Source organism: Lactuca serriola, chromosome 7 (genome assembly GCF_051521515.1).
Source record: "Lactuca serriola cultivar US96UC23 chromosome 7, Lser_US96UC23_V15, whole genome shotgun sequence".
Taxonomy (NCBI): domain Eukaryota; kingdom Viridiplantae; phylum Streptophyta; class Magnoliopsida; order Asterales; family Asteraceae; genus Lactuca; species Lactuca serriola.
In genome coordinates this window covers 155904423-155917768 of record NC_136414.1, presented here as the reverse complement: position 1 = coordinate 155917768, position 13346 = coordinate 155904423, and the positions used below count along the sequence as shown (strand labels likewise).

The window sequence follows — 13346 nt, the reverse complement described above, 5'->3', positions numbered from 1 at the left end:
GGCGTACTATGTAGTACGTTGCGCATACAACCCTTTTGCTCAATACGCTAAGCGTACAGAAGAGGTACGTTGAGAGTACGCTCTCAGGAAGACTTGGGCCTTAGCGGACTTCGAACCTTTGGGCCCTAATGGTTTCGGGCCTGGACTTGCTAGTGTTTGGACCAGAAAGTATCTTTGGACCAATGTTGATATGGTTAGGCCTATTGGGCCTTGTGGCCCAATATAGAAATGGACTTCGCATTTGTGGGCCTCGGATTGGGCCATTTCTTGGACTAAGTTGCTATGGACCTTCATGGGCCAATTGGAAACAGATTTTATGGACTAAGGAAATTATTAGGGCTTTAGCATAAGGCCCATTGGAAAGGTCTGGGCCTAATTTGGAAAATTGGGCCATAAGTGGGCCATATGTGGGTTTTGATGATTATGGGTTAATGGGACATCAGAATGCCCAGTGTTTGGACTAGAAAGAATGGTTGGGCCTTAAGGTAAGGCCCATGTAGAGTTTTGGGCCCAATTTGGAAAATTGAGCCATTGATTGATTAAGTGGCCTTCGGGCCTTTCAGATTATAGTTTGGGCCATAGTTTTGGACGATGATAGGTTAGTGGTAAAATGGTCTTTTTACCTCGGGTATTAAGTTATAGTTATGGATTAGAACCCAATTGCTAATTGGGGTGTCTTTTGGTATTGTTAGCTCAGGAAGTTGTCAGGGCAATAGCTAGGGATTTCTTTCAGAAAGCTTCTGCATTCGAGGTGAGTCTCCTTACTATATCCATGGGTCGAAGGCACCACTGTCGGCCCATTATGTGTTATGTGGTAGGCTAGTTGTTTATGTGATATGTGGTATGCGAGTTGTCTCTGTGATGCTTGCATGGAAGACCCCGGGGGGGGGGGGGGGGGAGCCCGTAGCATTTGGATATCAGACCATGGGGGGAGCCCATGACATTGCAGGTAAAGACCATGGGGGGAGTCCATCACATATCAGATAAAGACCATAAGGGAGCCCATGGCAACTATATGTACGTTGCTTGATATTATGTGGTTGTATATTGTGTGGTGTTTTGGGAAACTCACTAAGCTTTGTGCTTACGGTTTTCAGTTATGTTTCAGGCACTCTGGTTTTCATATGGAAGGGCTCAGGATGATTGATGAGCACACACCACATGTTTATGTTTTCTGTGAAACACTCTGATTGACAATGCTATGTTAAAAATTAATTTACCTTGGTTTTTATGGGAAAGGCGTGTACTAACGATTTATTAATCTAAAAAAAATTAATTCATGATTTTGGGGCGTTACATGGTCACATCTTAAATGGTATGTTTGACTCTTTCTTTGATATCTATCAAAATCAAGAATCTACAAAAGATCTATTGGATGCCCTTGAAACCAAAGAAATGACATAGGATGCCTCAAGTAAGAAATTCCTTGTTAGTAATTTCAATAATTACAAGATGGTGGATTCAAGGCCTGTCACGGAGCAGTATAATGAATTCATGAGGATTTTGGGACAATTTGAACAACACAAAATGCAAAGGATGAATCCATTTATGTTTCAAGTGTTATTAAAAAATTGCCCCCATCCTGGAAAGACATTAAACACACACTGAAACGCCAAAAATAATAGTTTTCTCTAGTACAACTTGGCAGTCACTTGAGAATTGAAGAGGATCTTCAGGCTCAAGAAAGTGGAAAGGGAAAAGAAAAGTAAGTTCCTGGATCTTCAGTGAACATGGTTGAAGATGACAAACATCAGAAAAATAACAAAGGAAAAAGGAAAAAAAAGATGTCTATCACAAAGTTTAAAACAAGAAAGCAAAACATATACGTTGGAATTGCAACAAACCTGGTCACATGAAATGATATTGTCGTTCAAAGAAGAACAAAAATGGTGCAAGTGCTTCTAGATAAGGATCTAATGATCAAGGTCCAAAACCACAAGGTTAAAATTTAATTTTTGAAATTACAATTATTGATGTTATATATCATGTAACACTTATTCCTGAATCATTTTATGTTCAAGACAATGATCATGCATAGTGGATAGACTCAGGGCGACGATTAAAGTTTGTAAAGATCACTCTTGGTTCAAGAATTATGAAGTATTTAATAATGGATCCGTTTTGTACATGGGAGCCATAACAAAGTACCTATTGTGGGTCATGGCTGTGTTTCTTTATGTTTTAGTTCTGGAAAAACTCTTATTCTTAAGAATGTTATTCATGTTCCTATAGAGATGAAATGAACACTCTTGGTCAATCTATCAATAATGACCCAGATAGATGATGGGTTTTAGGTAAAACAAATAAACTAGAAAACAATTCCTAAGTTCACATGGAACCTACTTTGGATCTATGTTTTAACTATTGAACATATAACTTTGAATTGCAAAACAAGAACCCTAAGGAGAGAGGCTATTTTGAAAATAACAAATTAGGGTTTAGAGTAACATACCTTTAAATTGTTACAGCAAACAATTGGTAATCCTTTAATCTTCTTGGAAGCCTAGCACCACAAATCCAATGCCTCTAATGGAATCACACCCAAGAGCTAGCAAGAAGAAAACTTGTGAGGAGAGAAAGAGAGAGAGAAAGAGAGAGAGAGAGAGAGAGAGAGAGTAGGGTATGCAATTTTCGGCCCTAGGGTTTCACCAAGGTAAGAGTGGCAAATTTTGAGAGCCAGGAGGCTCCTTATATAGCTGAGGGATCTAGGGTTAAGGGAAAACCCTAATGTTCCTTAGCTTGGGGCCTAAGCTTATCCAAAGGCCTTATCCAAGCCCCATGGACGAAATCATTAGGGTTTCCCCTGTAGATTTCGTCCTTCCCCTTCCAAGGAGATCTGGAACCTTCCACTCAACAATTGGATAATTGCAAACTAGTCCCTGCAATTTATAATTAACACAGTTAACCCCAAAATCAGTTCTAATTAATTTCAGGCTAACTATTAATTAAATATTATGATTTCTAATTAATATATTAATCTTTTTAAAATATTAATAAATAATTTATATTAATTTATTAATCTTATCATAAATCCATATCTCTCATTTCATAATTTCCTTGTCCAGTTGCTAGGTTTGAGGGAAACCCAAAAGGACTGTGTTGCTCTCAATTCAAGTACATACAAATTATAGTTATGGGCTGAGACACCTAATCCAATAGTCTCCCACTTGCATAATTTAGTAACTATAATTGCTAGTATGACTTCTAAATTTGAACAGCAAATTGTAGTTTCCAAAAGCTGTTGTCGAACTCTGACCCAGTTAGTTACGTGTCCTAAGATAAGTGATCACATGACCTTTCGTTCTACTAGATATCTGTCACACCCCGGCCGTCGGCGGAAACACCGGGTAGTGTAACGTCATTTTTCGTATCACAGTTATATAACATACATTGAACAATACTTAAAGAAAATACATACCTTTATTGATGATTGAAAGTTACATTATTGTTTTCCTAGTATTTATTACATAATATCCGACTATGACATACTTCTTAATAAACAGAAAGATAATAGTAAAACTTCTCCTGTTCGAATACATACCAGCTTTTCAAGTTCCTGAAAACACATGCATTTTAAAATACGTCAACATAAAGTTGGTGAGTCCACAGGTTTTGACTCCATAAAATAATACATTTTTACACATTCAAAAGTATAGTTTTGAAAGTATCATTTTGATTCTCCAACATTAGTTATAATAGTATACTTATCAATTAAGTGTTATACCTAAACATTTCTTAATCTTAAGGTATAAGTAGGGGAAAACTTATACTTAACGTTAATACTTGTATACGACAAGGTATAATGTTTCTAACAATTTGCTACCATGAGCCTGTAACCCCTGCTATGACATAATAACTCTGATAGAATACACTCATGATTTACCCTGAGAAACAAACACACTCATGATTTACCATGAGAAACAACATTGTACGCTTCATCGACGCCGGAATAATAACAAATAAAAGGATAGTTCATCACTTGTTTTTAGTTGACTGTAGCTAACAGTCACAAGTGGGGTGGTCAGCCCGTATACTAATTATACACGACTTCCTTGCTCACACGGGATTAACGGTTACAGTTCTGAGGATTTCCGCTAAGATCCCCAATCTTAGTTGATGAATACAATTACTCATGTAGACTTTGGCGGCTTCCTATAGCTCTAACAACAAAAGCATCTTCATGTCTAAAACATTAAGTTACTAGACTATGCTTTTAAACATTACTCCTAACTTCATAATATTTAGGCAGTATAACAGCTATATCTTGAAGTAAAAACCATGTTTTATCTTGACCTAAAACCAATAATAACAACATATAACGTTTCTAGTTTTATCTTGACATAAAACTATCAATAACAATACCAAGTTTTATCTTGACATAAAACTAACAATAACAACATATAACATATCCAGTTTTATCTTGACATAAAACTAATAATAACAACATATAACCTATCCAGTTTTATCTTGACATAAAACTATTAATAGCAACATACTATATAACTTAACATTTAGAACTTTCGAATATTACTTCGGTATTATATCGCACACAACATATATGTAGAATCCTAAGTATAACTCAAGATCTACATTAGTAAATTAACATACTGATAAGTTAATAATAGTTGTATGTATTCAAAATGTTATATTTAGAACAATCATATCTCGATTATCATAACTATATACTATCATATAGATATAATAATAACATATATACAATAACTAGCATGCGTTTTCCCCCGAAATAATAGAAAGTGGGGCCGTGAAACTCGCCCTAGTAGTGTGATTTATGTTATCTATCGTGCCAACTCCTTCCCCTTCACTGAAGGGGTACCTGAAACCAAAACTGAAAACTGTAAGCACGAAGCTTAGTGAGTTCCCCCATCGTACCACATACCATACAATCATATCACATACATACTGTCAGGCGTTTCTGGGGTGCCCGACCTACCCGGTACAACCATTCTGGGGTGCCAACCTACCGGTACGGCCATTTTGGGGTGCCGACCTACCCATGCGGCCAGTCTGGGGTGCCGTACTACCCGTGTCAATCCATTTTGGGGCGCTGGCCTACTCATGTCGAGCCATTCTGGGGTGCTGACTACCCTTCGGTCCTAACAACCGAACCTCGGGGACTATTTCACCCCCTATTACTACTATCACATATATCATAGCATAATCTACTGTCAGACATATATGGGGTGTCCGACCTACCCTTCGGTCCTAACAACCGCATCTCAGGGACTCTTCCCCCTCCTACTACCTCTATCTCTTGTAACATATCATGCTAGCAGCTAAACATGTCATAACATACTGTTAGGCATATGTGGGGTGCCTAACCTACCCTTCGGTCCTAACAACCGAACTCTATCACTATCACATACCATATCACGCTAGCATATAACATATCAGGTAGTAACAACACGGATGCATTTCACAAAGACAAACATCTAGCATACGATCCCTACTGGTGGGCCGGCATTGTGGCCGTAGACCGACCGCTACTGGAAGGTAACTCACCTCGTAGTAGTTGCTGAACTGTATGGGAATCCTCTGACTGCCGCCACTGCTGCTCCGAAAATCTTCCGGCTATAACTCCCACAAAACACTTAGTCATAAACTAACACCTACTCTTAGGGTAAAATGACCATTTTACCCCTGACCAAGTCAAAGTCAAAGTCAACTTCTAGTTGACCTGACTCGCCGAGTTGGCTCGCCAACTCGTCGAGTCCCTATCCTTCCATTAGACCTCATACCCATCTCTACTCGTCGAGTTAAGCGATGACTCGATGAGTTTTCCTTCTAAATGAACATCGACGGAATCCTTATCCGACTCGCCGAGTTGTATAAACAACTCGTCGAGTTCATCTTCATTCTTAAGAAGATTGCCTTGGACTCGTCGAGTCTGTTCATGCACTCGCCGAGTCCCATGAATTTCCAGAACAATGGCTTAGTCCAGAACGTTGGGTCACCCCTTGGGATCCCCTTAAAACATTTCACTACTCAACTGGGTCCTTATGACCCTCAACTGATATGGGACAGAACCTTGGACTCGCCGAGTCCAAGAACAGACTCGCTGAGTTGGTCACAACCACTCACTGAATCTTCGCTTTCTGATGTACAACACTTGATCAAAATGTAGATCTATGCTTCTACAATCGATCTAGCATGTAAAGTTACAACCTTTACGTTCTTGCATGGGACTTTAAGGCCAAAAGGTCCTAAAACAAGCTCTCACAATGCATGGGGCCTTCTTTGAGTGCAAAAGCCACTTTTCTGCCTTGTAACCCCTCAAAGGACCTAGATCCGAAACATCAACCTCAAACCATGCTTGCAATCATGGTTGGTGACCAAAATGGCTTAGAAAAGCCCTAAAACTCCACAAAATGGGATCTATCAAAAGAGCAAGCAAGGTATAGACTTTATACCTTCTGAAGTCAGCAAATGATGCTCAAAACCGAATCCTTCTAGCCTCCTCTTGATCCTTCAAGCTTTTCCTTCCTTCCTTGGATCACAAAAGCACCAAAATCACTCCAAAAGCCTTAGATTGCTTCAATAATGGCTAGGGTTTGCTACGGGGGTCTTCTGGGAGCAAATGGGACTAAGGAGGTCGAGTTAAGGTGTTTAAATAGGGTGCAAACCCTTAGATTAGGGTTTTTGTCCAAACAGGGTCTACTCGCCGAGTCCGGGACTCGACTCGCCGAGTCCACAACTTAAACTCCGCGCCTCATCCCGCTTCTACTCGGCGAGTTGGTCCTTCAAATCGCCGAGTCCAAGACCAAATGCAAAATATATAAAGATTTAATAACAAGAACACGTACCAAGAACCAGGTGCTACAGTCGGGGCTCGGGATGCAAGATGGCTTCAGCAAGGGAGAGAGGAGATAAGGAAATGGTGTAAGGAATAGCTGAAGTCGGACCTGCTATTTATAGTAAGGATTTTGGACTCTCACGTCGTGAGTTTCATAAGGCTCACGTCGTGAGTCTTGCATGATCACCCCGTAGACTTGCCATTTGCGTCCCTAGCTTCGGAAGGTGGCCATGTGACTCTTCACGTCGTGAAAAACTCCTTTTTCACGTCGTGAGTTTGGATCCTATCCCCTCGCAGCCTCGTCACACCTTCTAGATTCTGAAATGTGGCAAAAGGACTCCTCACGTCGTGAATAAACCCTTGTTCACGTCGTGAGTTTAGTTTGCTTAGGGTTTCTGAAAGCTGAATCTTTGGAAGGCCATAACTTTTGCATACGAACTCCGTTTTTGACGTTCTTTATATGCACGTGTAGGTATTTACGAGTACTACAACTCTCTTTTAGACTTAAATAGCTAATTCTAAGTCTATTTTAAATTCCTATTATTATAGAGATTTATAGTGTTTGGTTTATCATAACTTCTTCATGCGAAGTCAGATTCAGACGTTCTTTATATTTTTGGAATCGTATGTACGTATACTTTGAGTTGTATCATAAAGAAAGTTCATATTTGTATTAGAATTTATCATGAACTACATAACACTCTTAACACATTACTAGGTTAACATAATCACATTACATGATTGGCATAATCACATGTGATTGTCTATTGACCTATTTTGACTAGTGTTACATTCTCCCCCCGTTAGAACAATTTCATCCCGAAATTTATCTTGCGGATAGGGTTTTGTCAAACAGTTGGGGGTATTTTTCTTTCATCTGATCTTCACGTTCCCAAGTAAATTCAGATCCTCGCAAAGAGTTCCATCGAACTTTCACTATGGGAATACGACTTTGCTTTATTCGTTTGACTTCTCGATCCATGATCTCAACAGGTTCTTCTACAAAGTTGAGTTTGGTATTGACTTGTATCTCCTCGAGAGGTACCATAAGAGTGTCATCGGATAGACATATTTTGAGATTTGATACGTGAAAAACATCGTGTACATTACTTAGCTCTTGAGGCAACTTGAGTTGGTATGAGACAGAACCAACTCTAGCTAGAATTTCAAAAGGTCCTATATACCGTGGGTTTATTTTGCCTCACTTACCGAATCGAATTACACCTTTCCAAGGAGAGACCTTCAACATTACTTTCTCTCCAACTTGGAATTCTAAAGGCTTACGTCTTACGTCAGCATAGCTCTTTTGACGATCACGTGCAACCTTTAATCGATCCTTAATTTGCACGATCTTTTCAGTTGTCTCGTGGATTATTTTTGGTCCAGTACGTAAGGTATCGCCTCTATGTTCTCTGGCCATCTGCGTATCTCCAACTTCTGCCCAACATACTGGGGAACGACATTTTCGTCCATAAAGAGCCTCAAATGGTGCAACCTTGATGCTGGTGTGATGACTATTGTTGTAGGAAAACTCAATTAACGATAAATGAGTATCCCACACATTTCCAAAGTCTATTACATAGGCTCGGAGCATATCTTCTAAAGTCTGAATGGTTCTCTCACTCTGACCATCAGTCTGTGGATGGTAAGCTGTACTCATGTCTAGACGTGTTCCTAAGGATTTTTGTAGAGATTGCCAAAATCATGAAGTGAATCTACTATCTCGGTCAGAAATAATAGAACTTGGAACTCCATGCAATGTAACAATTTCCTTAAGATAAACTCTAGTCAGCTTCTCCATCTTGTCGTTCTCCTTAATTGGTAAGAAATGGGCAGACTTAGTCAATCTATCGACTATTACCCAAATAGTGTCGAACCCACTAGGATTTTTAGGTAACTTAGTGATGAAGTCCATTGATATCTGCTCCCATTTCCATTCAGGTATTTCCGGTTGTTGAAGTAAACCTGAAGGCTTTTGATGTTCTGCCTTCACTCTAGAATAAGTCAAACATTTGCTCACATAAGTAGCAATTTCTGCCTTCATGTTTGGCCACCAATAATGTACTTTTATGTCTAAGTACATTTTGTCAGAACCTGGATGCAGGGAATATTTTGACTTGTGGGCTTCTTCTAAGACCAAGTCCCTGACTCCACCGAACTCAGGCGTCCAAATTTGGTTCATAAAGTGTCGCGTTCCGTCATCTTTTTGTATAAGTTGCTTTTCCATTCCTCGCAAGGCTTCGTTCTTGATGTTATCTTCTTTTAGAGCCTCAAGTTGAGCTTCTCTAATTTGTGCGGCAAGGTTAGAATGGATAGTTATGGTTAATGCTCGTACCGACGGGGTTTAATATATTCTTTCCGGCTCAAGGCATCTGCTACCATGTTTGCCTTTCCAGGATGATAACGAATCTCACATTCGTAATCATTCAACAATTCGACCCATCTTCGATGTCTCATATTAAGATCTTTTTGGTCGAAGATGTGCTGGAGAGTCTTGTGGTCGGTAAAAATAGTACACTTAGTACCGTATAGGTAATGTCTCCAGATTTTTAGTGCAAAAACTACAGCTCCCAATTCAAGATCATGGGTAGTGTAATTATTCTCATGCACCTTAAGTTGTCGTGATGCATAGGCGATAAATTTTCCTCTTTGCATCAACACACATCCCAATCCTTGATTTGATGTGTTGCAGTATACGACGAAATCTTCTGTCCCCTCTGTAAGGGATAGGATTGGGGCATTACACAACATTTAGGGATGAGCATATGGACCGGCCGGAACCGGTACCGGAATCGGAACCGGAACCCGATAGAACCGGTCGGGCGGGACCGGGACGTTATTTTTATGGAGTTTTGGAACCGGGAACCGGTAGAGCGGCAAAAATCGGAACCGTATGATGCTATTTTTCGAGGACCGGTTCCAACATTTGAAGACACGACAAGAACTGGTAGGAACCGGAAACCGGTAGAACCGGAGCCGGTAGAACCACCGGGCCGGTTCTTGATTTTGGCCGAAGCCGGTTCCAGGTTCCGGTCCGGTTCGGGCTGGTTCCGGCCGGTTCGGTCTTTTTGCTCATCCCTAACAACATTTGCTTCAGTTTCTGAAAAGAAGCTTCTTGTTTGTCTGCCCAGTTGAACTTCATATCCTTCTGGGTTAGTGTTGTAAGCGACTTGGCTATTTTGGAGAAATTCTCTATGAATCTGCGGTAATAGCCAGCAAGTCCTAGGAATTGACATGCCTCTGTTGGCATCTTTGGTGCTTCCCAATTACTGATTGCTTCAACTTTGGATGGGTCAACATGAATTCCTTCCTTGCTAACTACATGACCTAAAAATTATATTTCTCTAATCCAAAACTCACATTTGGAGAATTTAGCGTACAACTTTTCTTTTCTTAGTAGTTCCAAGATTATTTGCAGGTGTTGACCATGTTCTTCCTTCGTTCGTGAATATATCAATATATCATCGATAAATACGATCACGAATTTATCCAAGTATGGTTTGCAAACACAATTCATGAGATCCATAAACACTGCTGGGGCATTGGTTAATCCAAAAGACATAACTAAGAACTCATAATGACCATAACGAGTTCTAAATGTTGTTTTTGGAATGTCGTCATCTTGTACTCTGAGTTGATGTTATCCTGATCTAAGATCTATCTTTGAGTAGTAGCTAGATCCTTGCAGTTGATCGAATAAATCATCAATTCTTGGAAGCGGATAACGATTCTTGATCGTTAGCTTGTTCAGCTCCCGATAATCAATACACATTCGAAAGGAACCATCCTTCGTCTTGAAAAACAAGATTGGTGCTCCCCAAGGTGAAAAACTTGGTCGGATAAAGCCTTTGTCAAGAAGTTCTTGTAGTTGACTAGATAATTCTTGCATTTCGGATGGAGCCAACCGATAAGGAGATTTCGCTACTGGTGTTGCTCCTGGAATTAAGTCGATTCGAAACTCGACTTATCGGACGGGAGGTATTCTAGGTAGATCTTCAGGAAATACGTCAGGGAAATCACATACTTGAGGTATGTCCTTGATTTCTTTTATCTTTCTTCTCTTATCTATAATGTGGGCTAAGAATGCGCTACATTTCTTATATAGATATTTATGTGTCTTGGTACAAGAGATGACTTTGAGGTTTTTCCCAGACTTATCACCATAGATAATCAGGGCTTCGCCATTTGGTAAGGGTAGTCGTATGGCTTTCTCATGACATAGAATTTCGGCGCGGTGTGAAGATAACCAATCCATGCCAATTATGACATCAAAACTATCGATAGGCATTGGCATGAGGTTGACGTGAAAAAGGTAGTTATTAAGAGTTAACAGACAGTTTTCTAGGATTTCATGTGTTTTCTCAGTTTGACCGTTAGCGATTTCTATTTCATAGATTTCTTTTAATATGCTAGACTTATGACTTAACAATTTTCTAAATGTCGGAGTTATAAAACTTCGATCTGCTCTAGAGTCGAAGAGTATGCTAGCGTATAAATTATCTATGAGAAATGCACCAGATACAACCGAAGGGTCCTGGATAGCCTCTCTGCTTCCGATCACAAATGCCCTGCCACGCCCTATGCCTCCTTGACTCCTTAACTTTGGACATTCTTTCTTGATGTGTCCAACCTCTCCACACTCATAACACTTTCTTTCTTCACCACGACCTGTCCCAGTATTTGTTTGTTGATTGACTGTTGCATGTGTTGTGCTCCTGCAGTAACTAGCAGTATGCCCCTTCTTTTTGCATTTCGTGCAAACAAAACAGTCACCTGGGTGATGACGGTTGCAGTGGTTGCACCATGCAGACTTTGGTTGAGTAGGTATTGTTGTTGTGGCTGCGTAGTTGGTTGCCACTTCTTGTCTTTTCTTAGATGATTGTTTAGGATTCTTCTTATTAAACTTGCGCTTGTTTGTTCTAGCTTTGGGAGACTCAGCCTTTGAGACCACTTCTGTTCCTTGGATCTCTGTGAGGGTTAGCTGATGAGCTATCCTCTTGGTGCTGTCATAAGTCGTAGGCTTTGATGCGATCACCATGCCTTTGATTTGTGATGCTAAACCCCAGATATATCGCTCAATCTTTTTATATTCAGGGGTCACAAGTGTTGGACACATTACAGCAAGATAATTAAATCTAGCGGTATAAGCTTTTATCTCTGAACCCTTCATGGTTAGGGTCCACAGTTCTTGCTCCAGTTTATGTATTTCCTCCCTAGGACAATACTCCTCTACTAGCATCATTTTTAGCTCCTCCCATTTCATGGAATTTGCAGTATCAATTCCCATTGTATTCACATGGATATTCCACCATGTAAGTGCTGCGTCAGCGAAAGTACATGCTGTAAATCGTACTTTACAATCATCTGGACAAAAGCTTATTTGAAAGACGGATTCTGTCTTGTCTATCCACCTTGTCAAATTCACTACCCTTTCATTTCCATGAAAGATTTTTGGCCTACAATTCATAAAATCTTTGTAGGTACATGTTCTAGCGGTCCCTACATGGCCTTCATTTCTAACTCCATCTCTTGACATTAGATAGAGCCGCAACAATTCTTTGAGCTATGATTTCTTCAAGTTGCATTGTACTTAATGAGGGGTTTATTTCTGGCGATGGTTGTGGTTGTTGTTGTGGTGCTGATGGTCAGTTGGGGTTTAGCCGATTACTCCTACTAGGCATTTTGTTTTAGTTCCGATTATAAATAATAAGAATTTATATGAGTTTTGTTGATCATTTAATACACGAGTACTAAATACTCTAGTTATTATTCACAACGTAAAACATAATAGACAACATAATGATTACTATAACGTATGCTTCATGTTATTACCAGTGGTTACATCATTTTATTTAGGTTTATAAGAGAAAAGTTTCTATAAACATTGCAAAATTTGCAAGGTTTTCTACATCCTTGCTATAAAATTTCCTCTTTTCGCCTTAACTAGTCTGATTTTCTCTATTTACATAACCACTAGTTGTAGCTTATCTACCAGAAAACTAAGTGATGACCCAGCACGTCAGTGACATTAACCACTTGCTCTTCAAGTGCTTGAGTTCTCTGCACAAGACTTCCCGTGCGTTCTTCATTTCTTGAGGTTTGATTGTAGAGCTCTAACTCTGCAATCCTGGCATCGTGAGCAATCATGTCATTATAAGCAAAATTTATACGATGATGGACATCCATCACCGATTCCTGATCTCGTGTCCTTTTTCCTTCTAGCCTTCGCACTCTTCCAGAGAGATGAGTAGCCCTCCCTTCGACAATTTCCATCTTATCTTCAATTTTCACACTTTTCTCAAACAATTGAGATAAAGTGTTATCTTCAGAAGAATGTGGGAGATGTGGTCGAGTTAACTGACCAGTCTCATACATCTTGGCAGCTTTTTCTTCCGCCACCCATTTATCAACTATTTGTGCAATCCGTGCAGGTTCATCTTGAACTCTATGACTTCCTGAAGATGTTGCCTTCTGATTCTTCTTAAGCTTTTGCCATATCGGTATAGATTTACGTGCAGTGCGTTTCATTTTTAAT

The 13346-nt window shown here is 39.8% G+C and overlaps 1 protein-coding gene across 1 annotated transcript; it reads right to left on the bottom strand.

The window, feature by feature from the left end:
- Positions 1 to 2850: 2850 nt before the first annotated feature.
- LOC145064478 (uncharacterized) lies at positions 2851 to 12347 on the bottom strand. The gene is made up of 2 exons (XM_079011922.1): positions 10937 to 12347; positions 2851 to 2879 (listed from the first exon to the last, which is right to left on the bottom strand). The coding sequence occupies exons 1-2, from the start codon at positions 12345 to 12347 to the stop codon at positions 2851 to 2853; spliced, it is 1440 nt and encodes a 479-aa protein (XP_078868048.1).
- Positions 12348 to 13346: the final 999 nt, after the last annotated feature.

What these genes read in the sequence shown, in the direction of transcription:
- LOC145064478 (XM_079011922.1), bottom strand. Translation starts at nt 12,347, where the DNA reads ATGTCAAGAGATGGAGTTAGAAATGAAGGCCATGTAGGGACCGCTAGA. An exon ending in AAACCTCAAAGTCATCTCTT is followed by an intron (nt 2,880 to 10,936) that starts GTACCAAGACAC and finishes TATAAATTGCAG; the next exon opens with GGACTAGTTTGCAATTATCC.